The sequence below is a fragment of the Temnothorax longispinosus genome, chromosome 9 (genome assembly GCF_030848805.1).
Source record: "Temnothorax longispinosus isolate EJ_2023e chromosome 9, Tlon_JGU_v1, whole genome shotgun sequence".
Lineage (NCBI taxonomy): Eukaryota > Metazoa > Arthropoda > Insecta > Hymenoptera > Formicidae > Temnothorax > Temnothorax longispinosus.
Window position 1 is genome coordinate 20519702 of NC_092366.1, and position 27859 is coordinate 20547560.

The 27859-nt window shown below is 37.7% G+C and overlaps 1 protein-coding gene across 10 annotated transcripts in view; it reads right to left on the bottom strand.

The window, feature by feature from the left end:
• The window catches only part of LOC139819386 (RNA binding protein fox-1 homolog 2), a 255553-nt gene that overhangs the window by 98354 nt on the left and 129340 nt on the right, over positions 1-27859 (bottom strand). For 8 of the 10 annotated variants that reach the window (XM_071788687.1, XM_071788680.1, XM_071788686.1 and 5 more), the window contains exon 2: positions 25238-25279. The exons of the other annotated variants lie outside the window; for them this stretch is intronic. In XM_071788687.1, the coding sequence (XP_071644788.1) occupies positions 25238-25279 (42 nt within the window). The remainder of the gene's footprint in view (positions 1-25237; positions 25280-27859) is intronic. 10 annotated transcript variants of the gene reach the window in all.

Below are 27859 nucleotides of genomic sequence, written 5' to 3' on the forward strand. Positions count from 1 at the left end.
TTATAAAACAATATTCTCTTCGGCAGCTAAGTGCATGGGAAGGGTCATTATCGTTTGGACACACTTTCTAGTTTTACTGCGAGACCAGAGAGTTTAAGTAAAGAGAGACAATTTTATAGAACGTAAAAGGCGGAGAAGGATCCGCGGGACGGCAAACGATTTACTATGGACAGCAGAGGGTAACTATAATTTATGGTTCGCCCCCGGGCCGTGCCATCCACAATCTCGCACGTGGCAGGTTACAGATGGTTTGTCCAGTTCTCCCTTCTCTCTCGATTATTTCTGAACGCCACCCCTCGACCTCGCTCCACCACGAGAGAGCAAAGAGCCATTTGTTATTCGTACCTTGAACATTTTTCTGAAAACTCGATTTAGACCGAATTTCACCGATACGGACCGGCCGCGCGCGCGAACGGAGATGAAGCTCGGAAACGGAGATATGCGAGGAAGAGTTCCGTGGGTCTTTGTTAAGTCTGAGAAATGAAGGTCTCGGTCTCAGCAATTACGGAAGATCCGACATCAACAAAGTGCTGCGATCCAGATGATTTCTCGCGCCTGATTACGATAGTATCAGTCTATATGATAAATTAGCAGCTGTCGTTTATATGAAAATGTTAGACGCTGTGATGTATAAGAATAAAAGTGTGATTTATCATTTTATAATGTTCAACTTCATTTAAAAGGAATAAGAAATAGCATGAGAAATATATGTATATCATAAATGTGTGTGTGTGTATGTGCAGAATGAAACGTCTCTCTTTTATATGTATAATTATTGATCTTTTAACATTTAAAATGCATAATTATAATCCGTGTTTGTCGATATTGATTTTATATTTAAATAATAAATCTAATTTAATCTACTTTCGCTTACGTCGTAGATTTCGTATTTATTTTCATTATTTCAAATTGTCTTCTTCGAAAATCGATTTCGCAAAGTTTGTCACAATTCCATTTACAGCTAAAATTGTACACCAAATATCCAATCGTTCTTTTAAATTTTGTAACGCGAAGCCAATTTTTTCACCCGAGATTCAATTACTGATACGCGGAACAAATAGAACTCTAACAAAATTGCGAAAGAAACTGTTAGAATAAGATTTCGGAAGTCTGATCACGATCGGTGACATTACCAAGAAAAATCTAACGAGAAACGAGCACGATGAAAGAAGAGAAGTAATCCGCGAGGAGGTAAGTATATATATCGTTCACCAGAGACAATCAATGAAAGGATACGCGAAGCAGTGTATTTCACGTGTGAAGAGATATCCCTTTAGAAAAGCCTCGCGGCGAATGAGAACTGAAACTAAGTTTGACCGAGGAAAGTCGCCTCTGGCTCTACACATCACACATTCCCCTTCTACCAGCTTTCTATTCCGGGAGCGTAGCTTAATCAACGAAAGGGACAGGATGGATAAGAAAAAGGAGAGCGCACACGCTGTGGAGAACATGATCCCAAACCGACCCAATTTTCTCTCGCTGGCACGGGAAATATGTCTTCCGATTGGCTGGGAAAGCCACGGCTCTTCGTCCTGATTACGCAGATAAAGGACCCCACCAAGGATTAAAAACGCATTAATCTCCCTAGTCGACGAGTATGAAGAAATATGGACTTAACTTCCTGACCGAGCTAGCTGCTCCGTTAATTGATTTTTTTTCTAATTTACGCAGGATGGACGCGATCGTGGATAAGTAAGAGAGAGTCCTGGCAAAAGTTTTGACTTCGCTATATAGTCGAATGTATTTCTTCATACGTCGGACTAGCTGCCGGAAGTTCGAATGCGGTGTGTTAAAATTAAACTCGAGTCACGTTAAATCGAATCGAATGTAAGTCACGTTCATAAGCAGAGTTAGAAGGAAGTTTCTCTCTCTGTGTATGAATAAAATATCACGTTAAAATTACTTGTGTTTGTAGACAACGGAATCACAATGTGACACGAGCAAATAATTAAAAAAAAAAAAAAAAAAAAAAATCTCTAAATATCACAGAGATTTATCATCGCTATACAAATATCGGAAATTGCAGAAAAAATGAGTCTTCTTTGATAACTCGCGTATCTTTTTCGAGATAAAATTCTCAATCCCATTTTAGTGGATGGTTCGTTCTCGCACGGTCAACGACAGTCTAACAGTTCTTTGTCGTCTGCTCCTTCTTCTTTCCATTTTTTTTATGATTATGCGGACAGAGCAAGGCTTCCCGCGTACGGTAGCACATACAAGGGACCATTCAGAGCACGCTTCCCCCTCGGCGTCAGCGGAGCGTGTCGCCACGGCTAGCTGGGCCTTACGGCAATCGCGTGCGCGAGTCCGAGGAACGTAATGAAAAAAAATTTTAATGATCTCACGTTAATTCAATCAGCTACCTCAGGCGTAAAGAATAAATGACGAAATGCACGGCGCTCTTGTGCCGTTTCTGCGGAGACGCACTCGCGTTGCTTAATTGGATATTCGAAGCAAATAATTATTCGAGTGGTTATATGAATTGCCGATTCATCTTCTCGTTGAGTTCACACGATTAATATGACGAACGTTAATTCTAATATAAGTTTAACCCTCTAAGCTGTTATTTAATTTTGAATTTTATTTAGAAGTAAGATATAAAAATTGGAACCGAACTAATTTTAAGTCATAATTGGATTAAATGTTTTTTTTTTTTTTTTGCAAAAAATTTATAAAATCATTACGACTTCAAACAACGCTTTGTTCGATTACGTTCACATAAGTTCTAAATTTTAATTTTTCTTTATTTTTAGAAATGTAAAAGATAAAAAATAGGTAATGCAGAATTTGAGAGATTTAAAAAGTATCTTAATATTAAGATATCTAAATATAATTTAGCTCTTTAGATATATATGGTTAATCGAAGGCGCGAAGAAATTGAACTCAAAGTAAATAAGATCATCGTATTACTCGGTACAGTTTGCTCTTTGATTTTCGAAACTTTGTACACCGCAGGATTGGCAAAGATGATCGTTACAGCCTAGAGTACTCGCGCGGATCACTTGCTCAACGCTATGCATCTCATGTTACGAAGAGATGGCTATAAGCCAGTACGAACCACGAAATCCGAGTTATCTCCGTGTATCGGAACTCTCTGCTTCAGATCGATTCATGCGAATACTATATCAGACCAACGACCTATTTCGAGAGTGCCATCGACCAAACAAAATGGCACTTTTCGCATCCACAGTGCCTGTCTTATCGACTAAAATTGGGGAAGTTGGGAAGCGAATAACCGGCAAACCAGGGAACTGGCTTGTCGATCTGCATGGAGAATCAACGTTATCAGAATTGGCAGTAGAAAAAGCGGACGCGATAGCTATAAGAGGAGGCTGTTTCGCGCGGGTCCGCGAGGAGGATGCGCGAATCGAAATGGATTGCATAAACGCCGCTTCATCTCATCGTCGCGCGAAGTCTCGCGCGGTGTTTCGCGCAGTATAAATTCCTCGATTCTGCAAATGAAAATATGACAGATGCGGACGGCGTTATAAGCAAAAAAATGAATTAACCCGCATAATTAAAAAATACACAACTGCGTCAGCAACACGGAATTCCGCATTTTGCATTTAATTCGCGCAAAATTGCTGTTTTGCAAATTAAGCCATTTTTGCGTAATATCAAATATAAAAATGATTGCCATTTTACAAAATAGCTACGAAATAATGGATACGTAAGTCCGTGCTGCACTCGAGATAACAGCGTGGGTCGGGAAACAGCTTATTTGCGCATTGCTATTCGCAGCTGTATCGCGCCACGTTTAAAATGCAAAAGCGGGCATTGCGATGCTATGCCAACGATGCTCGCTAATACGAAAAATCAAGAAAGACGTATATCTCACGGCGGAGAAAGGAACAATGCAATTTTCTAGAAGTATGCAACACCTTTTTCGAATATTATTATATTATATTAACGAAAATTAGTACCAAGATAGATGCAATTTTAATTAATTACGTCAAACTTCGTTGTATTCATATTTTTCATACAAATAAAGAAATAAAATCAGAAGAAAGGAAAAGCTATAAGATGATGTACGTTCTTATTTATAACAGCTAATGCCTTAAAAATAAATTTAAAAAGAGAACTGATAAACCAGGAATCAGAATCGTGCTATCTCACGCTGACTTGCGTAACGCATATAAAGTACTTTCTATATATTTTTAGACTGTTTTTTAACTTTCCCTCGCATTTATTTAAGCTTGAATGAATAGTGATTATTTAGATACGTTTGGCCCCCACTAAAATTAGACTTATTATTTGATATAGTATAATTCAAATTACAATGTTTAGGGAAAAAACGGTTTATAGTTATATCATCAAACTGTTCAGATGCAATCAATATAATTTGAATATAATACCGAAGAATGAAAAAGTCTAAAACATAATGAAAAGTTTATAAACAGTACAACATATATATACCGAGCAGAAATACGAAGTAGATCGTACGTACATCGCATCGACTTCCATAAATATGTTACTCGCTGCTGCTTCACGGCTTTTCCACGGAGCCGCGCAATTGCCATTACGTCATATCCGAAAGCGAGCAATAATTTCAGCAGCAGGCACAAACACACACACGCACACACACACATACGCGCGCGCGCACTGCAACGCGAGGGGAGCGCTCGTAATTTAACCATCGGGTTTTCATCTCGAGCACTCTCACGTGTGTGTCGACACGGGGTAGCTTTAAGCTTCCGCGACAGCGGTTTGCCCTTGAGTATTAGGATCTGAAACGCGCGCGCCGGTGGTGCGGCCACCCTTTCTCGTCCTTTCGATGTTTTGACGCCAGCAAAGCGAACGAGCCGCCAAGAATAAACCTGAAATCAATAGCGAACGCGCGGCTCGGCAGAGAGAGAAAGAGCGAGAGGAAGAGAGACAAAGAGCAAGGCAGAAGCGAGAATAGAGTGAGATAGAGAGAAAGCGGATAATGGCAGGAGGTTTTCCGACCGGCCGAGCTTAAAGCACATCCGGCATATCCTTCCCCGGGCGCTTTACTTCGTCAGTAGAATTTTCGTCCTATGATCGCCAAAGTATCATTTCGATCCGTTGCCTGACGAAGATAGGAGTCTATATATAGTCTGGTTTAAGAGAAGACTATACATCTTTATTATGTAGCGCTTCCTGGAATTGACAAGCGAGCTTTAAACAGCATTGACGGGAATCGTAAAAATGTTTTATGATGCGTTTTATTTAGTTTCTGTGGTATCGTTTTTTGTATCATGTTATTCTTTACACTGGGTTGACAATACCTTCATTATATAATTGTCACTGTCGACTGAATTATAATAATAGTATTATAAGAGATCAATTTTTTCATTATACTATTAATTTATAATATGAAAATTGATCATAGCATAAATATTTTATCCAAATTTTATCTATGTGCTTGCGTTAAGCTTTTGAAATCAAAAGTGCTATTGTCCTTAAAAGATTCAAAGTAAAATTATCGCAGTAGAAGAGCGAGAACTCGTGATTACTGGAAATGTATTTTGATTCGCGACGAAATCGTGACGATCCAGTCAGCCAATCGGTCGTATAACGACGCGGTGGCAGAGAGTGATCTGATCGCCTCCATTCCTATATGTCTCCTTCTCGTACGATCGCTCTCTTCCTCATTCCCCTCGCTCGCCGAGTTAAATACTCTAATTCGCGTTAATGGATGGCCCGTTGCCAGTGGATCGTTTCTAAAGAGCCTCTTCCCGGTCGGGACGGACGCGTCGTTCAACAGAGAGCGTTCACACCATTCGGGCCACTTGGGCCCCATGTAACGAACTAACAAAGCGTCGTCAATAACGGGCCCTAGCCTGAGATCGGCATCTAGCCGCCTGAAGGAAATCGTCCATTTAATGGGAGTGCCTGGCGTAGCATTGCAATCTTATATAGCGGCTAGTAGTCAATATACAATACATGGACACGACGGTGCATAAAAGTCGCTAAGATCTACGTGGTAATTACATCCGCCATCGATCGTCGACATCGATCGGCTCTTCCGTCACGTAACGAGACATTACGTAAGCGGCTTTGCATGCGTCTCTCATTTGCCGTGGCAAATCGATTCGTTTAAATCTATACATCTCGTTGCGATTATCTTCAGAAACCGGTAAGAATACATCCAATAATGATTTACCTCGTGATAAGCGTCTCGGCTAATTGTATCAGTTACTATCGCGGATAGGTTAGATAAACGAACAGATTATCCATCGTGAAGACGCGAACAGTTTCGACCAAAAAATTCTACGTTATTTGCTACATCAGACCGTTTATGTTCACGAACTTACGCCTGCTGCATATTCTCGTTGAACGATCTTTATCTCGCACGACAGCGGCATTATAACGATAAGGAACCCATCTGTGAATCAGAGCGAACCGATCTACGTTACGTGATAACGATCGGGCGAGCGTTCCGCCTCGACGAAACGTCACGGTCGAACGATCACAGAGAGTACTCGTATTTACCTGTCCACAAATGACGATTTCAAAGGGAATTCAGTCTATTTTGTCAGACACTGAAACGCGCGTTCCGACCTTCAGCTATCTATTTTCACACGCACGTGGAGTTTGATAGCGACCGCGCCGCTTCCTTTCCGCAAAGCGCCGCTATTTTCGTCGAAAAATACACACGCGGGGAAATTAAAACGGGTTCGCGAGAATTTGGCGTGCGCACCGGGTCGGGAGATTTTATCCGTTGGAAAAAAATGTTGTAGGGATGTACACGACGTTACACGCGATAAATGTGCTCTATGCTTACAACATTTAACGATCGCTAAACTGTGTATATCTACATGCGTATCCAAGATTCCGAGAGAAATTTTATGCGCCATCAGGTTTTTTAGTGGCTATAAAAACGTTTCTAAATTGCAATGTCGTCCTCTGGCAATTTACTTTTAACATTTTATTTCTCCATGCAATTTAATTTCTATCACCTTTATTATTCCATAATTTTTGTCATAAAATATATTTATTGTGAACGCTCTATAAATATTCATAAAAAAGTTTTAAAGTGCAAATAAAATAATAAAAGTACAAATTTTACGATAGTGTACAATTTTTTAGTATCTCTTTATGTCCAGACATCTTTTCTCCGTGCGTTTTATCATATTTATGTTCCGACCTCCCACACAATAAATGACATATTTTTAATATTGACGGAACTATCCTAATAATATCCTCTAACTAAAACACGGTAATTTTGGAGCCTATTTAGAAAAAGGAATAAAATTACCTAATTAAAATTACCTCGAAAACTGCTTACGAAACAACAAATATTTTAAAGAAATAATAATAAAAATGTCTATAGTCATTTCAATGCAAACTGGTACTTAGTACTTATTGACAGAAGTTTAAATTTAAAGAGTCGAGAAAATTCAATGTGTGTGTGTAGAAGATGAGCAAAAATGTCACAGCAAATCGATAACACCTGTACTCTTTCGGATATAGGTTATTTTATGTGTATTAATAACATATTGCCCCGCTCCAATTCCATTCGCTGATATAAATTAATACGATAAATGTCACGCGGCTTTTACCGCGGAGCGCATTTCTGCAACTGCAAAAGCGGTCAAATTACGTCCCATTGATTCATCATTTGAGTAAACTCATATTGTCTCGACAATCCGAACAACAATCGCGAAAAACCCGAAAGTAGAAATCTAAATGCTTTTCCAGCCATTCATACCTACTATATATGTTATCGATAAACGTGTTCGCAATATGACGACGTGCGGACGAGTTATGAAATCAACTTTCGCATCCGTGGGTACAATAAAAACGGTACCTCGGTCCGAGATTTCGAGGGAACTGACCGGCCGTGCGAATTGATATCACCGTGCGCTGTCTGGAAGCGCGAAAGTTTCATAAATCGTCTAAATGCGAGCAACTTTTATCAGCGCGAACGCGCCCACTCGCGGGAACTCGGAAATGAGTCCAGTATCTCGAGATTCGCGAAATACGAGCATCGGGAGAGATCATGGGGGGGGGGGGCGACAGGAAATTGAAAAATTCCGCATTCCCAGGGGAGAAACACCAAGGCAACGAGGTACGTAACAAGATTTTGCCGTTTGACGAGTCCGAAGATGGAAACGCGCTGCGCTCGAAACTCGGCTGACTGGACTCGTGTACTTTTACTAATCTCCGGATTGCCTATTTTTCGACCAGATCAAATCGTCGAAAATGTCGAGATCAAAACATTGATCATTAAACATTGACGCAGTTCGTTAACGTAGATACATAACGTGAGTCCGAAATGAAGAATGCCATCAGTATTTTCTCGTCCGAATTTTCCTCATAAAGCGAAAATATCACTAATGACTCATCTAACTTACGAACTTAAACAATAATTGATGCGCAATCTAATTTATCGAAAACATTGGCGAAATATTCTTATATCGATTTTATAGCAATGCCCCACATATACTGTGAGTCTTATATTAACCGCGCGTTTGATTCAGGCAAAGATGAAGATATACGCATAATTAAATCTATCATAAAAATCATAAGATAATTTTTGTTATCGGCGCAATTATCTAATTTCTACGAAAGCCTTGGAATGCTAGTACTTGACGAGAACAGTGGGCTTATTCAAGTTACATCTCGAAGAAAGAAAGGTTCTTTCAACGATATTGCTCGTCTCCACGCGCGCGCGCGAGCTTCCAGTTCAACTCTTTCAATCCTAAAACTTGGTAATTACAACCAGGCTTCCCATGGTAACTTCGCCAAAATGTTACAATTCGAATAAAAATAATTCAACGACTGCTCAAGATAATTAACGGATCAAAATGTCTATCCTTATGTAATAAAGTTCGCCCTACTGATCTTATAATCGACAGCAGTCACTTTATAAAGATTTCGTCGTCAGATGCTTATTAATAGAGAACGTTGGATGTCGTGAAATCCTCTGTACCAGTATAGTGGGTAGCTTTGACCCTGTTACCATAACAAGGTACTTACCCAGGAAAATAGAGATTTGCTATCAAAACAACGATCTTATGAAAGATATACATATATACAGATATATATAATATTATATATATTAAATATTATTATATGTATTAAATGTTATATATATTAATATTATAGGTATAGATTAAATATTAACAAAGCAGATTTGTGTAAAATTTTGCAATTTCGATTTTCATCCTCAATAAATAAAGAGAAAAATATATAGCATAGTGTTCTAAAAATAATTTAACAGATAATCATGAGTATTGAACTTTAATAAACTGTTACTTGTTCATCAATAATTAGACAGATCTTTCATTTATAGAGAATATAAAAGAATCTCAATCCGGCTGAGAACCACTAATAACCCAATGAGTGCGTCTTTATTCGAACAGGCTTCTGGCCCTTCGGAATTACCCTTCGAAAGATGGACTCTCGGACTTATTCCCTCGCATCCTCCCCTTTCTATGTATTGTTCATCTATAATATGAGAGAGAGAGAGAGAGAGCGCTCCGCATCAGGGGAGAGGCAAAGAGAAAAACAGCGTAGATATATATGTCGTTGTTCGAGGACATAAGTCCTCCCAGAACATATCATGTAAAAATAATGAGTAGAATTATGAGTAAAAATAGCAAAAATAAGTAGGCAATGCAAAATAGAAAAGAGTATAAAGAAAGAATCATGTAGAGCGACACTAACAAGTCGACCATTCTATTACGACAAATTCTAGATAAAAAGACTATCACAGGGAATATAATAACTAATAACGGTATACCAATTGCTATATTTACGGTAATTTTCATAATCACTTCAATAACATTATTATCCATGAATGAGAAAGTATTACCACGAAGATTTGCATTCGTAAAATCCCATTGTCAAATCAACCACGTCATTTGAACGTTTATTGTATGTAAAATATAATAATGCGAGCTCTCTTAAAAATAAAAGATCTATATATGTAGTTTTTTTTTTATAATTCCAGATAATTAATTTTGTAAAACTAATGCAAAAACAAGTACAGAGATATGTGTAAGTTAATCTTTCAATTATTATATCATATATAAAACATATAAATTTTGCGAAATGTTCATATCACCATTTTCTCGGTGAAATTATTTATTTATATCGCATTATTATCTAACAAAATAAAGTTCTTCTATAAACACTCAAATATGTAAATTGCTTCGATGTACTTTATAAAAAATGTATACTGCGTATTACCGCACTTTACTAGTGCGTGTAACAAAATGTAAATTATATACATGTGAGTGAACGATAAAATTAACAAAAACTATCGGAGAGGAAATTGAGGGAGATGATTCCTTTTTTATAAGGGTCTCGATGATGCTATAAGCTTATGATGAGGAATTCAGGCGTATAAATTAGGGAGACTGTTAAAATAAGAATGAAACTCGACGAACTGTGTGTTACACGCTCTGCTCATTAGGTTGTTTTAACAATTGGATTATCGATTTTAGCAGCGAGTTTTCCCCTCCCTCTGAATCATGTCCCTGGAGAAAATATTGTCAAAATTTGTCTGTGAATGATTATCATTTGCGTCATCATACGAGAACAACTTCATGATTCTAAAATTAAGTTACAGATAAAGTTAATGTTACAGATAAAGTAACAGATAAAATTAATGTTTCAGGAAAGAAAAAATGTAGCATATAGCATTTCATTCATGATTAATAAAACATAACATTTATGTTCGTAATATCAACTTCCTCATAATAAAAAAGTAGGTATTTATTAGGTATGACTGAAAGTTCTGGACAACTTTAAATTATTACTCTGCATTCTTTCACGAACTAGGAGACAAGAGTTCTTTATTACAGTTTTTAAATTCTTTTATGATGAAAGGGTTTCTCATTTTAAAAGTAAAATAAGTAAGTTGCACGTAGGAGACATATTAAATTTCAGCACAGAAACTATTATTACTGTACCGTTATTACGAGCATCGTAACGGTATTTTATTTCTACCGTTTCTTTTTTTTAAACAACGACGTCACTGACATGGTCGAGAGGAAGACTACGAAAATTCAGTCGGGAAAGAATTCCGTTCCCCCGACGATTCCGATCTAATTTCGGACACGCTGGGCCATGTTGCGAGCCCGCTAGTGAGTGACAGAAGCGTGTATTTCCGAAGAACCTAAATTCGATTCGCGGATAGATTCGCATTGACGATGTCACGTTCGTCCTATCGAAGATCTCGATATACGACGAGAAAATATTGGTCTCTACTTATGAAGAATTGATATACCGTATTGGACAAATTGCGTGGCATTTTTCAACACAACTAGAAATAGCGAGTTCCTTTCTCGAGATCCCTGGTGGTACACCGACATCTTGCAAGAGAGAGACTACTCGTTTTGCAACGATCAATATTTCTGATACCACCATCGCTTCCGCTGAACGATGGGTAAAACAATAAAATCCTACCGGTCTGCACGGCGGAATTTAAATTACGTCGCGCTATACCAACTACTTCGCGCTATTCGCTTCTTGCTCTTCGCGCGCGACACTGATAACATATCAAGATCCTACAACGCGGTGAAGCGTCGTCGGAGGGAAGTTTCAATACCTCCGATATAGCGTTCCACACGGAGAAATTTCAATACCTTCGTACGACTGTTCCATTTGGAGAAATTGAGTATGATATTTGGAAGAAGAAGCTTCGCTCTGATAATAAGAAAAATGCTCTGCAATTATCATTTATCGATTCTGATTAAGATAAATTATGCCCGTTGCCTTTGTGTAAAAGTAATAACGTTTCCAATTCATCAAATACGAACAAAGATGAAATTTTATAGAATTTAATGTAATATTAAATGCAAGAGTTTTATAATGTGCTCTTTGCGATAAATTACATATGCCATAAAAATAGCCTAAATTTTTAATTGTAATTTAATAATGTTCTAGCAAAACTATGGCAGTTACCGCAAAGAAATTTTATACCTTTTCCACACAATGTCCCAGCAAGAGAGAAGATTATACTTGAGCGATCCCCTGTAAAAAAATCTCGATTGAAGGGTTCCGCCCTTGCGCGCTCGGAACCCTTTCGTTTCGCCGCGGGGAAGGCGACGGTACTCGTATTTTCTAGGCGAGCGATAAATGGTACGTGCCAAGTCGACGAGCCGGGCTCGGGCTCGGGCTCGTTTTCGCAGGACCGTTAGTAGACGCCTCCGGAACGAGGGGATCGCGGATGGATTTTGGCGCGGTGCCATCCCCGGCACAAAGGCCCACGCTCGAGAGATCGCAGCCGACGGGGGGTTACGAAGGCCTGGGCTCCGACCACTGCTGCTGCCGGTCGATTCGTACTAACCTACCATCGTATCGCGACCCTCACCTCCAAAAATTATCAAGCCTTACCGGTCCCAGATCGCGTTTCCTTCGTAAACGAATTGCGCGGATAACGTTGTTCGCCGTTCGCTCACGAAGGAAACGCAAAATCCTCCCTCGAGATTCATGAAACGTCCATATATATTGTTCAAAAAATATATATAAATTTAATAGTTATTAAAATATATGTAATATAATATCGTGATTGTTTCAAGAAAATCTACAGTAGATGTACCTACAGTTTAACGTGAAAGATAATTTCAAGTTGGAAACAAGCGTCTGACAAAATTGATGAAACCTATCTGCTGTAGATTTTCTCGTAACAATCACGATAGCTAATCTTATCTCTTAGCTTCCATGTTTGGTATTTCCTTAGTACATGCCATTCACGTGACACCCTTCCATTATCGGTGCAAGGATTACATTGTTCACGAATCTCGTCGTTTCTGAAGTACAAAATATCGATGGCACGTTTACACAACGTGGGAAAATAATATGTTCCTATATACTCGTGCATAAATAACACGCGCATAAGGGTTGGCGCACGATAGAAGAGGCATAAAATCAGTCAGTTTACAGGACCATGACACAAGAGCCAAACTTTCTATCACTGTAATTTATAAACTTGTCCGACCACCACGTGTGTGAACTGAATGTCCGCGTCTCTTTCGAGAAATATATACGGATCGTTAGAAACGTGCTCTCCAATAAAATTATACTTTTGTCTCTTGGTAAACATTGAAAAATATTGAACAAATGAGGCACGATCGTATTTCATGTTAAACATGTATATCCTGATAATAAATTCCGTTATTAAATCTTTCTATAAATTCCTTTGAAAAATATTTAGCACAATATTACATAAATTTAGCTTCTTATGTTTTTGAGACATAAATCATTGCATATCCTTCAAATTCCAATATTAAAAAGCTTCATAATAACTTACTAAATAAATATTTCAAAGAAATAAAAGAAATTACCTCAACTTTTAGCTTTAATGAATCTAAACGTCCTTCCCGGTGCAATAATATATAAGATACGGATAAAGAACATGATACGCGTGATAACCGCATATGGCCTCCAGTTATTTTATGTATTAGGTTGCGTTAGGTTGCGCTTTAACGCCTTTCAATAATAATTCGTAATAATATTCCCGATATTCCGTCATTTCGAATTACTCAATCGACCAATTATGCGATCTGCAGAACATTTATTATTTAAACCTTGCGCGTGTATCCTGGTAAGCTCGCGATTTCGGAGTACAGTCCACTATTCGTCGGCGTGATCTCTTAACGCGCAATTAGCTTAATTGACGTATGGCTCTGAAAAACAAGCACACGATACCGCGAGTTTTATCGTTCGCGGTCGTCATCGACACAGTGGGCAATTGCATATAGAGCTCACCGTAGAGCACGAACGTGAGAACGCAGAAACGACACGATGACGACGACGACGACGACGACGAAAGTGAACGCGGGAAGAGCACGCATAGTGAAGCGAAGAACACGTCGACAGAGATACAACGTTAGGGATTAATACGAGTTGCGACGCGTATCATGACGTCACTTCCGGTCAATCAAAAATCATCAACGCTCCGGATCGCCGGCGGTTAAAGCCACCGTTCACACGCGACTCTTTGTACGCGACAACGACGACGAGCAACGATGTCGGTTGTCGGAATCTCCCGTTTAATTGAAGATAATTCCGCGGCACGACCTCAGTCAAAGATAGCTCGCGGCAACGTATGGGCAAGAAATGGAAGACGTACAAAATTCATCTCATTATAATGCTGAATTCTTCTTAACTTTAGAAGATAGTAATTTTTGGAGACAGCGTCGATTTTTGGAGAAAATGAGAGAATAGAAACGTCACCGTACCAAAAGAGTAAGCGCGACCAAGTAAATATTCATCTATCTACATATAAAATTAACGTCGATTGATGAAAAAAACATCAATTTATCTTCTATACGTAATTAAAATCTGTTTCCAAATATAGCGTCGAGAGAAACAAGACGATAAGACTAAATTCTGGATGAATATTGAAAAGAAAATGGACTACGTTTAAGTTTCGCGCTGCATAGAGGAATGATAGAGCGGCCTCATTGAAAGGCTACAGGGCTAGTCTGAGTTTATGACAGTGTCGTTACACTCAATTAGCTTCACTGATGGCCTTGAGAAGCTGCCCGTATACACCGAACCACGGTCCGGCTAACTGAAAGATGAGCGAGTGTGTCCAATACTTCAGTGTTGGGCTATAATGCCTTTTATAGTTAACTAGTATCATACTCAACATGCCGAAGTAATAAATAAATCGCGGTAGATAATTATTATGTTTTAATTCCTCGCAAATTCGTTAAGATATGATTAAGTTATATTTACTTGCTATACAAATATACATAGATTTTATGATGGACAAATTAATAAAAAATTATATGCACAGATACGGTACATTCTTCTTCCATTCCTCTTTCGCTATTTAATCGTAATATTTTGTTATCCGTTTCGTAATATTAAAATACGAATTCTATATTATTTCTAGTTCTATTTTTTATGTAAAAAGAAAACGCTGCTGCTTATCAATTAAATCGAGCAATATTCTTGATTTTATCCTATTATATTTCACGCTGCATGCAGCACGCTCGTTTAAGACACACGTTCATCCCGCAAAAACTCAGCTAAAAGTTACAGACGAGTTTCTCTGAGATAGAATCCAGTCTGTACATCACGCGGCGGCAGACGTGCACGAATTAGACTTATTTGTTTCTGGGAAAGATGGAGGCGGATCAGCAGTAGCCTCGAAAGGCAGCGCATAGGAAGAGATATATAAGATCCATGCAGTCCAAGATATAAGATCTGCTACATCGGGCGTCTCAAAAGTGAAACGATCAAAGTGAACTACCACTGATTATGTCATCGTTCGTTCCTATAAGTAGATAATTATGCATTCATTCATTCTACGTTACAATTCGTCATTCATAAAGAATGTTTTCTCAGTAAGAAATATCCGCATAGCAAAATGCTATCTATTTAATATTATCTATTCGCGCTTTTATATTATGACATATATCCGATGTTTCGCATTTACATATACGTATTACAAAGGAGAAAGCAACACGAGGCAGAATAGAAATCTGAGACACCGAGGAACGTGTCTCTTTTCAGTACATTTAAAAATTGTAAAAATGTGTCATAGTAAATCTATTTACGTTTCTGCATTTTTAGAAGACGTATAGAATTCAAAAGATAATGAATATAGCATTAAACATTTAATTTTTTAAATAGAAAATATAATAGCTATCTCACTTTCTGTCTTTTCTACAAACACCTTAATGTTACTCGTTAAATAATTTATACTGCGGATAAATTCGATATTTCTCGCTGAGTTCCTCAGTTCATAAATTTCTGTAATAATCCCCAGTTTAGACCTGTCAGTTTTCGACACAATTTAACGGACTTGTTATCTAGTCGGACAAAACGGAAGCAGCAGAAGTAAGACCAAAGTTTCATCCATTTGCATGCGGTCAACAATAGATGTGACAAAGTGGAAAGGATCTGCGGTTACGGAAAGGATAATGGACTCCTTGCACAATCCGTGAACTTCAACGGACCTGTTTCGCGATGCAGAACGAATTCAATTAAACATGAACATGTGACTATATCCTACACACTGTGCATGTATATTCTATATAACTATAGTTATCAACAATATATATCTGATAGATATCCATATAATTATAGATTACATTGCATTTACTTAAACATATTTTATATTTATATCAATACTACTTAACGAATGCAGAAAAATGCATAATGATTGCTCTTCTGCCATTGTCGAGTTTAAAAACGTCCATACGTTGCTCAATACGGCTTTTCTCGTCACTCTCGACTATTTACGTTGTGTAGCTTCTTCGGTAAGTTTGAATAATTCATCGATAGTACGAGGCTTCCGATCAGTCATCTTAAAGGAGCCTCGCGCGTTCGCCTTAATAAGGCAAGCTTATGGCGTGCACGTGGCACGTTGAGACGCGAGAGTGCGTATACGTGAGGAAAAGGACGACTGTCGGGTGTAGAAATTAAAGATGTGAGGGTCGCTGCGATAAAATTTTCTCTCTTTAAATAATAGCAGCCTCGCATGACTTTTAATCGACGCTTGAAACGTAGATGAAACGATGTGACAACTTTTGTTCTCTATTGTTGCCCATGATTTTATCTTCGCCGGACTGAATCAACAAACTCTACCTAGTAATTTACTCGGTTAACTAAATGAATTTTTTATAAATTACCATACCGCACGTCAATCTTTCTAACCAATTTTCTTAACAAAGAAGTAATTTGAAAACGCGCATGCACAAGGTAATTATTGGAAATTAACTTTATATAGCTGTATATTAATCATTTGTTCTTTCCCCTTGAATCAGTGCGAAGCGTAATAATTAAATCAAAAGAATACAACGAGATATTGGATTGTTACATTCCAATTTCCAATAATTTCGTACAATTTCCAGTAATTTCGTTTCGACGAATAAACGCACTATTTAACTACCGAATGTTATTAAATACTTTTCATTCCTGGGAAATGACTCCAATATAGCAGTTTTACACGCGAGATGCCATGTCGTTCTAAATTGTCGCGCCAAATATTTGATACATATACTGCCATAAGCAGGCTGTGTCGTCTGAAAACAATCGTCCAAGCAAGCAAGGGTGGACGAGGGAAAGTTTGAAATTGGTACACGTCGGTGCCAGATGTTACGTAGCGACGTCAACGAGGGGGAACGCAAAAACGAGTCAACGCGCGTCCCCGCGTAGCTCTTCGTGAGACGGCTTCGGAAAGACAAACGCGCGCAGCTGCCGATTTTCGGTTCGAGATTTAAGCTACGGGCCACATGTTCCCATCCTATAATCGCGTATGGGGGTCAGATTAAAGTCCCGCTCGCGCAACCAAACTTCGATCGATTCGTCAAATCCAACGCGCACAAGTTCATTCTCCCTCAACCGTGGAAAATCGCTCTCGCATAATTGGAATCAAAAAGCAATCTCGAGCAACATCATCTCGATCATGCACCAGCAATCGAATGGATGAAGAGTATAGGTACGGAAGAAGCTGCATTAGTTATTCCCACGGTTGAATTTTCTATCCCGATAAAGTTCACATCAAATGGCCTCTGATGAGAAAATATTACGTTGCTTTATCGCGATGATTGTATTCGATCTAAAATCAGTCGTAGAATCATAATTATAATAATTTTGTAATCTCTTCTTCATCCGTCTCGATTGTCAGCCTTAATATTTATTGCGCAGCTGAGCGAACGCCGCGAGAAAAGTCGAGCGGACGCAGCGTAAAAGAGCGAGAGCAAGTCGGCATTAACGATAACCTTAATTATCACGATCTCAATGACCCACGAGTGAAATATCGCGCGTGTCCATCAGTTGGTTGCACGGTCGGTCGGTCGGTCGATCAGTTCCCCTCATCGTGCGCTCAGGAAACTCAATTTGGCGCATTTCCAAAGCCGTCGAACGTTCGAATCTGCCCGAGAAACAAGCGAGGGGGGAGGGCCTTATCTGTCCTCCAGAAGAGCAGCAGCTTCGTGCCTCGTCGAGGCGCGAGCTATTTTCAACTCATCCTGGAAGACTGTCCGTGGAAGCCATGTTCCAGCGAAAAATATATTTTTCCCCGAGCTCGTTTATCGTCTTTCCACTCTGATTATTTGTGACGCCGCGCCATAGATCGAGTCGTCGAAAGGTCGAGAAAGAAATACGTTTGCACGTTTTTCGAATAAATTTCTCTCTCGCACACGATGTACTTTTATTCAGTATCCGCTAAGTTTTCGAACTGACGTCAGTGCGTTCTGTATCTTGGATATTTTCTTCCTCGTAGTGTTATGAGAACGTCAGCGTAATCTTCTCGGATAACGTAATCCGCGATAAAAAATAATGTTCCGAAAAAAATTGAAAGTAAATTCAATTCAAATATCTAAAGCATTATACTTCAAGAGATTTTCTGCTCTTCTTCTGATAAATTATAAGTGTGAAGAAAAATAAAAAATAGTAAAAAAATTATAGCAAACGCTATTATGTAATAACAATTTATTTTTATCATCTAATAACGATTTAGTTACTGACAAGGAACTGCAACATTGCATTTTGGCTTCCGGCCATAACTTTCTTATCACTCTGACGTGACGCATTAACATTCGACAGATAGTCGATTTCCAATTTCATTTTTGGCCGCATGCATATGTTATGCGCATATGCGACAACAAAAGTTTAATGCAAGTGTGAAGTCGCGAAGTTGTGCAAAAAAACAATTGTTTCGTCAGTGAAGCCCGGCGTCAGTCAAATAATTAATCTCGCATGGAAAAATATTTTCTTCTTCGATCTACCTTCGCTTGATGCGAGACATATTATAAATCTCTGAATATTACTTGAATAATCGAAACTGTGGCAAAGCTTTTTGTTCGTTGTTAAATTTGGATCTCATAGAAATTAAAATTAAGCTATTATTCCGTTCGTTTGAATGAGAATGTTGGAAGAACGTTAACGTACGAAGACATCAAAATAATATAAGGGCATTTATTTCCGGGCGATTCACGCTGCAACACTCACGTTTCGATTGTGTCGAAAATCTACCTTTTCAATCATTGTCAGAAACACAATTTAAACGCGGGCAGACGCGTTTTCCTCCTACTCTCCATTGTCAGACGGACAAAATCGACTGGAAGAATCGAGTAGGACGAAGGACGCGGCTCTCCTATACACATTGCACTTCGATTTCCCTCGTTCCTTCCTTCCCCCCCTCCATATTTATCTCCTTCTATCGTCGGTGGGTGCCCTTCCTCTCACGCGAGATCTCGACCGACTGGTTTCGCAGGCCCGCACTATGGCAGATGCGGTGCTGCGTCGTAAGAAATACGGAGTCGTCCGGTTCTGAACCGGAGAAAAAGAAAAGAACGAAGATGGAAAAAAGAAGAAGGCGTACGCGAAGTACCGTATAAGTTGACCGAGCGACTTTCTTTCTCGATACAACGGTAACGCGCAGATTGTTTCGTCCGTCGACAGGTTCTTTCGTTAGGAACCTAGTCGCATATTTTACATTTTTAATCATTTACGAGTCTATATATACTCAGACTAAATTCACCATCGTACTCAATTCCGTACTTCATCTTTTATTTTATATGACGAATTAAAAAATTACGAGCTTTGATGTACATTGCAGAGTTATGTCCGAGAAATAAATGAGTAATATCTAGACTATTACGTCAGATTTGCGTATACAAATAGCGTCTATATTTTCTTGGAAGCTATATTTACGTACGAATGAGGGATCTAATTTACTTTCAATTAACTCGCATTTATTGATCGTAAACAACATGAATTAAACAAAAAAAATAAAATTGTTATTTCCGAATACCATGATTTCCAAGGAAATACAAACGTAATTTATATTAGTGTTAGTGGTACAGATTAATATGCACTAGATAGTATTTGTACTAAGGTATTCGTTCGTTTTCCGAATTATCCAATATTGCGCAAGTATCCGATTATTTATAACGCTGACTTATGCACGGTTGCTGTAACGGTCGTAGTGTTAAATAGATTTAAAGGAAGTATTTAAAAAATAGATACTTCATTTATATATCCGTTCGCATCGAGCACGAAGAATAAACTTTTAGATTACCTAACCGGAATAAGACGCTTAGCAATTGCGTTTAACTGGATTTATAGAAATTTATGGTTACACGTGGAACCCCGTAATGCCGAGAAAGGTCTGGGTTTATCGTCCCCGAGGTTTCGCCTCTCGTAAAGCGATAAAAGAATGACTTATTTTTGTCCAGTTCTCTTCTGGCAGAACAGGAATGAAGGGAAAATGCGCGAGGTCAGAAAGAAAATGGGAAAACGAGAAAGAGAAAGCTCGTTTCCGGATCTGTCTCACAGCTTTCCTTCGCTTTAAACGTGATACGTGCGTTTCGCGCCGTTGCAGGAAATATCCTGCAGCGCAAAATAAAAGGAAGATTATCTCACGGATATGACACAACATGATGCACATTCTATAATCTTGTACTTCGATCGCGTGCGCGTGTCAATGTTTTGGAATCTGATTAATGTTCGCTGCTCATGCGTGAAATATCCTGTTAGAATGCATGAAATTCGATAATTAAGATTCTATTAAAATTGACATTAATTCGAAGATAAAGTAATTTAATCGAACAATAAGTAAATTGTTGTATATTTCCAATAAATACATTATTATATTTTATATATATCTATATTTTTTTTTACTGAAACAATATTAATTTTTCTTCAGATTTAATTTATTTCTTAACAGTTTATTATTTGTATATGACATATTTAAATCGTGTCCAAAAATTAAAAAATTTTTCGTAATAATAGATATTATTTATCATGAAGTAATAATACAAAAGTGTTATCAAGCAACATAATCGTTTGATTGCGAAGGTTGCGAAGGAGGAAACTAATCATTAGTCTAATCACAAGATATTGAAATGTTCTTTATCACGCAAAGAAAATCTTCGGATCATTGATGTCACGGAAACTTCGCATTGCGCGCGACTATACAGCCTTCAGTCGCTTGTCACCTATTAATTTTCTGAAACACATTACGTTATGTACGCTCTATCTTTCGTAGGGTTCTACCTAATGGCCTTGACTAATAACATTAGATGATAAAATCACGTTACGATAAAATAATTGGCTAATATCTAACAGTAAAAAAATTCTATAACAATTTAACAAATTATAGAAAAAAGGCATTATGTTTCCCGTAGCTTATTTTACGAGATATAAGCATTCAAAAAAGTTTTTTTAAAAGTACGTCAGGCTTCTGAATATTAATCTTGTATTAATTTAAATATTTTAACAAACATACACCAAATAATTCTTCCTGGTATAGCATAAAAGAGAATATAATTCCTTTTGCTCCTAAAAGGAGATATTTCCACAAAAATCAAATTGTACAGGAATTTGAAAAGAAGTGTATAAACTTCGAACGCAATAGAATTTAAGGTATTATCATGAACGTAATGTATTCGTCGAATCGCGCAGGAATTTCTGGGCCGGCACGCAAGATCCCACGTTTTCTCACAACCCAAGTCGAAAAAGGTTGCTTTGATGAACGGGTTTCTTCGTGAGGAATAACTTAATTCTAGGGTCATGGTATTACCTGGGATACCGTACAAGAATCGCAGGTCAGATTTCGACATAGAGGTCTGGTAATAAACCGAATTGAAGACTGAATTGAAAAACCATTTATATTTTCATTGTATGATATTTTTATGGTAATTTAAAAGCAAGTTTGACTTTAAAAAATTTTGCTTCGTATTCCAGCACGATAAGTACGCGCAGTACATAATACTTTCCCCATAAAAAAAGCAATAAGTTATGTTATCAAATGTCATGAAACGTGTTAATCACTTACAAAAAAATTGAAAAACAATATTTTTAGAAATTTACAACTGCATACATTGTCTGACATGATACGTGAAGTATCATTAAGTGTTTTAATAATTCTTAGAAGAATGGAGCACTTTTCGTAAGACTAGTCGAGACAGTAATAACCTATAGTTTGTGGCAATAATGCGCACCTATGCGTTTTTTAATTATAATAGAAGTGTTAAATTGCACGCGGCAGTATATACTGGTAGAAGTGAAAAATTACGGATCTAAGCACAGCGCAGGCTGCAACCGCGATGGATTGGATAATGAATCTCACGTGAGATTGTGAACTGGTACGACGTTCACGGAGAGAACGTCGGGGTAATGACAATAGATGATAATGACAACGGCAAGGAATGTGGATGGCACGGTTATCTCGAAACGGCGTTATTGTTCCATTACCGCCACTTGAATACAAATCGGTCTTAATCGGCACACATACATAAGGCACGGCTATAATTGCAAAAGCAAGTTACCGTCGGTACGGAAAACGGAGAGTGAGATAAAATAATTGGGACGTACTAATTAAAACGAATCCTAAAATAAACACGACACCACCGTTCGTTATATTTCCGGTGAAAAAATAACAATTCCGAATTATTAAAATTAATTTTAATTATTGAAATTAATTATTCAGAAAATTGCAATTTTCTCTCTCTCTCTCTCTCTTTCTCTCTCTCTCTACTCTAAGAGCCATTTTAACATAATTTAATTATTTGATAATTTATTATGTTTAATACAATTTTATTATTTATATGTAATATTGTTACTCAAAATTGTTACTGTGAATATTGATACGGTTAATACCCGTATATGCAGTAAAAATTGTACGCTAATTGTGATATTGCGATACCGAGATAACATTACCATTTTGATTGTTTGACGTAAAATCAAAATACCTAGCTTACCTATATATTTCGAGCACATGATGTATATTTTATCTTGTATATATAATGATATCAATCAAGCTCATATGCATACAACGCAACGCGTTAATAAACGATCAATAAATTAGATTTGGTTGGTACAAACACACTCGACGGGCTGTTGAAGTAATATCCAGCAGATTCAATGAAATATTCATGTATCTAAGATAACGAGATTATGGAATAATCTCACGGCGACGCGGGTTTATTAAATCCGATTTGTGATTCTATTTCAGAACTAGTAAACACTTGTAGAATATATTATAATAATTATGCACTATCTTAATGTTATTAATTACGTAACAAATATATTAACTATTACAATACTGGATGATTCTATAAGGATATTACGAAACACCGTGTAATAGGAAAAAGTATTTGTTTATCCCGCAACCTCAGATTGATTAAAACTAATTGAAAACTAAAGTTAATTTATTCGGTGATTGTGCTACGGCAAAGAGAACTATTATGTTAAATCTGTACTGTAACAACGGCGTAAACCAGTAGGTTATAAAAAATCGTTTGTTTCCCCTGCCCGCAACTTCAAATAATCGCAGTTGCAACAAAATAAAGTTAAGGAATGTTACTACAGGTTAATAGAAATTCCTTCTTGATGATATTACAGAAGCAAGTATGAGATGAACAGAGAGGCGTTAACACAGATTCATCAAACGCGAGGAATTCCGTTCGTGAATAATTGACATTCCTATTAGAATAGATAATAGAGCGGGTCTTTGTGCGCAGCATCGGAAAGGGTTTCTATTTGGCATTAAGCGTACCGTAGCGCAAACTTCAATATCACGGTCTTATAATCGCGCGACACGATGGTATACCGCGTTATATCGTGCACAAGATACACGTACCCTTTAATCGTGTATGAGCGCATGTCACCTGTAAAATTATTTATTAACTCCGCTCTAAATATTCAATCGGGCCCGGATTACAGTCTGCGTCGCATATGCGACACCGATGGCGCGGAGGGAAGGGTATTTTCGAATTTAGATTCATGAACTCAACGTGTTCTGTGTTTCAGGCTCGGATCGTTAATTGGGTCAAGTTGTATTGAAAAAGCGTTGAAAATAGATGATGCGTTCATTATGTAAAGTGTACTTAAAGATTTAATCTTGACCCTTCGCGAATAGATCGAATATATATGTCTTCACGATTTTTATTCTTACTCTTCAATCACTTCTTCAGCGTCTCTCTCGTCTCATCTGGTTCATTTCAATTCTTAATTTCTACGACATTATATAGAATGACCCAGTTCTCAATAAAATTTTACGTTGAAAATAGATTAATAATAATTTAACGTAAGAGCTGAATAAATTAATTCTGCTCAGCGACTTTTACAATTTTAGTTCAATTTCTCCTATATATTTTTTCCTTTGATTATCAATAGAATCTTTGTAAATCTTTTATGGCGTCCTACTTTTAATGCATATCACGTTTCAATACTTTCTATTTAATTTGTACTGACATGCTATGTTTAGTAGTTATATATATATTTATCAAACATGCAAGCGTTGCGACGCCGAATTAGAACAATCATCAATTAAGGTGGAAAAATGTTAAGTATTACACAACGACACTAACGCCGATGTGAGATTTGAAGTGACTCTGAATATTATTGCACGGACTTCTATTTCCTGGACAAAGTCCACGAGAATGATTGCGGATAGAAGAAAACCGCATGTGGGAACCATACACGCAGACATGTGTCAAGAGAGAGATGGCGTAGGTGCGCGCAATTGACATTCCCATTACCGGATGATACAGGGAAAGCTTTGTGCAACTCGGCACTAGTTCCGTTTGATATTGCGGCGTGCAAGCACCCGCGAAATTCGCGTGCCATTCCTACAGACCTGGAAACGCGAGCGAAAAGACGCGTAGTGCACCGCGTTAAACCACCAGCTATGAATTTGGAATGTATTAACTGTTCGCTCGGGCTTAAACTTGAGAAATTTGAAATAAAAAGATATGTTCGTCACAATTTTGTAATGAGATTAAGCTCGGAGATGTTTCTGGCAAGAATTAGTTCAGATAATACACGTGTTTGTAATAAATTTTCAAATCTAAATGTTGTTCTTCACTCGTCTGTAATTTTTATTAGATTAAATTGATTGAAAAAAAACTTTAATGTTATTTATTTCCTCCCTTCTTTCGTTATAATATTTTATGAGTCAATTCAATGTACAATATTTTTAGACACTTAAAGCCTTAGAAAAAAATTTTACAAATTCTATAATTTTCTAAATTCATTGAATAAATTAGCAAATCGGTAGTATTAATAACACAAATATATTGCAATGAGATGGACTTCGTTAAACTAGCGCATATTTTTTATCTCATATTCTCACACATTTGAGATGCCAGACGTATAATAATCTACTATATACATTGTAAAACTATTTATCATACTAATACATTTAAAGCAATGTTCTGTTAAAAAAATAATTTCAAAGATTTAAAAATGTTAAAATTTTAAAAACGTCTTCTTTGTAAAAGAATGTCACTATCTCTTGCCTCAAATGTATTAAAATAAAGCATGTATTACTGTATTAATATATTTAACTTACGGTACTGAACATTGTAGGTGAATCAGCAGACAAGGTACTTACCTAAAACAAAAACAGTTTCAGATTAGTTACAATTTCAAATACTACGTTACATAGTAAATATTATAAAGATTTAATTCGTTTTATATACATTTCAGAGCATTTACAAGCCGAAGAAAACTTCTGTAATAGATACTCCAAATTATATTTGGCCTTCTTCAAATTCTATTCCATTAGCTATCCTAATCCTTATATAATCTTTATCTGTAGCGGGATTCTGTAACTCCTTAACGACAGTTTCGGTATTATTGCGCAGATATTATATGTGGTAAAAAAGCTGTGCAACGATATCGAAACTGTTGTTAAGGAGTTACAGGAGTTTATACTGCCTCTGAACTCTGTTGTACTTCCTTTTAAATATTGATTTTGCAATTTTACAATTAAAGAACATGCAAAATTTGATTCAAATGCTGAATAAACGTGCAAATTGGCGCATAATTAAAGCGTACGGTCAAAATTTCGACTTTCTAAAGTGGCTGCTAATCGCGCGACATTATCACGATGGATAATTCACGGATAATAAGACAACACTCATGTCGGCCATGTCCGCGTCCATGGAATGGAATGGAAATTAGATTCATTCGCACACGCGATCCCCAGTTTTCAGCGGGCGCGCAGAATCGATATCGAGTATATCTTGTTATGCGTGCTCAATGGCACAGCGGTTCTCACACACGCTTTCGATCGTAAAAATATATGAGACAGATTCGATGGCTTGAATATCCGTTGACACTTAAAATAGCATCTGTCACTAGCCGCTATTGAATCGAATACAAATAAAATTAATCTCTCACGAACGAATCAGGTCGCTTAAAAGCATTTGTTATCGATCTCATTTACAGAAACATAAAATGCAACATAAAACACTTGCAAAAATAGTGTTTCAATATTCTTTAATGTTTTATTTATCTTTATCTTACAAAAATAAAACTTTTTATTAAAACAACGGTTCTAAAAATGAAAAATTTTCAATAAGCGAAAATGAAAAGATAACATGGTATTTTATTTATTTAAACCGGTGCAGAACTTTTTTGAATATTACCGTATGTCATCGATAAAACGCTACTTACGTATTTCTGGAACTGCAGAAATATTTCATTGAGACCGCAATGAGAGATAAATTGAAACGCGTATTACCGGAGCGTTCCGAATTTTTATTCACGGCGCATCAAATACGGGTAGAAAGATATTAAACGTTACATTTTTATACAGAACGATTCGCATTGGCGTGCCTTTCCATAGGTAGCAGCTGCAGACGGTCGTGAAAGGAATGGGAAGCCTCGTAAATTACATTTGCGATTTAATATCGGGACACCTATAAATCTTCGTAACAATACACGACTTCCCAACAGCAATGGGAAAGAACGTTTCTCTCTCTCTCGGATTTCTAAGTTATCCCAAGTTAAGACCTATAGTCTGTTTGCATACAATAGGCAGAAGATACACGCCTTAGTTCCTACCTAAAGAATGTAACCAGAACTGATTAGTCAGGCAGACTAGCGATAACAGACGCCAATAGAGTTGCGAGAAAATTGATTCGTTGAGTTTTATAAATGCTTCATAAAAAGTTTTATAAATGCAAGAACGCCTGGCATTTTGCTCCAGAATCGAGCATTACGTCACGCGCATATAAAAAGAGCATCTAAAATTCAACAAAACGTCGAGCTTTTTTTAATTTTTAAACACGCGTAGATATTGCTACACCTCCGAAGAGTGTTTAATTCTACGGATTTAATCCTAGCCTTCACGAATCGTCAAAAATAAAACGTTAAACGCGAACCGTTAACTAAATGCCCTTTGGAAGATTCGGTGGACTTTTGCGACCGGAGAAATTCCAGAGCAGACCGCCAGAGTTCTACGAGTTCCTCGATATAACCGGCTGCGCCGAAGATATCGGAAACACGAGAAACGGGAGTAACGTGCAGATAGCCTCGTGCGGATGGGTCATCTCATTATCTTGGGGCGCATTTAGCCGGCGAATGCAAGCTACTTCTCCGAGATATCCTTGAGCCCTCCTTTCTCCGGTATCTGCCGCCGGACGTGACGTCGTGCCGCCGCGAGAAGAAAAGTAGCGGCGGTATATATGATGCTGCGAGAGGAAGTTCCTTCGCGTGTAATCGATACTCGCACAACCTCGCGGGCATCGCCGTCGGCGCGGAAAGCCTCGCGTAAAGAACGCGCGAACAAAGGAAAGTCTGCAGGAATTAAGGTGGAAAAATAATCGAGTGTCAACTTGCCGACATTTCATTTTATATATCACGACATATACGCGAGAGAGATCAAGAGAATATAGGAGATGGGGAGAGGGAGAAGGAAAGGAGGAAAGGAAGAGAGAGAGAGAATATTATCTGTCTATCGCGGCGCCGACATTCGAGTTGCACTTCGGCGAAGCAAATATCGAGTTTAACGAGTTTTGCAGAACTCCAGCGATCACCAGATAAACCCATTAGACGCGAGGGAAACTTCGGCGACAGCGGAGTATCGAAAGTAAAGTACTGTCGGTCATAATGCAAATAATGCTGTCTTTGATCCACTGTCGATCTGAGATTTCATTGTTAACAAAAATAATCTCGAATAACAGCT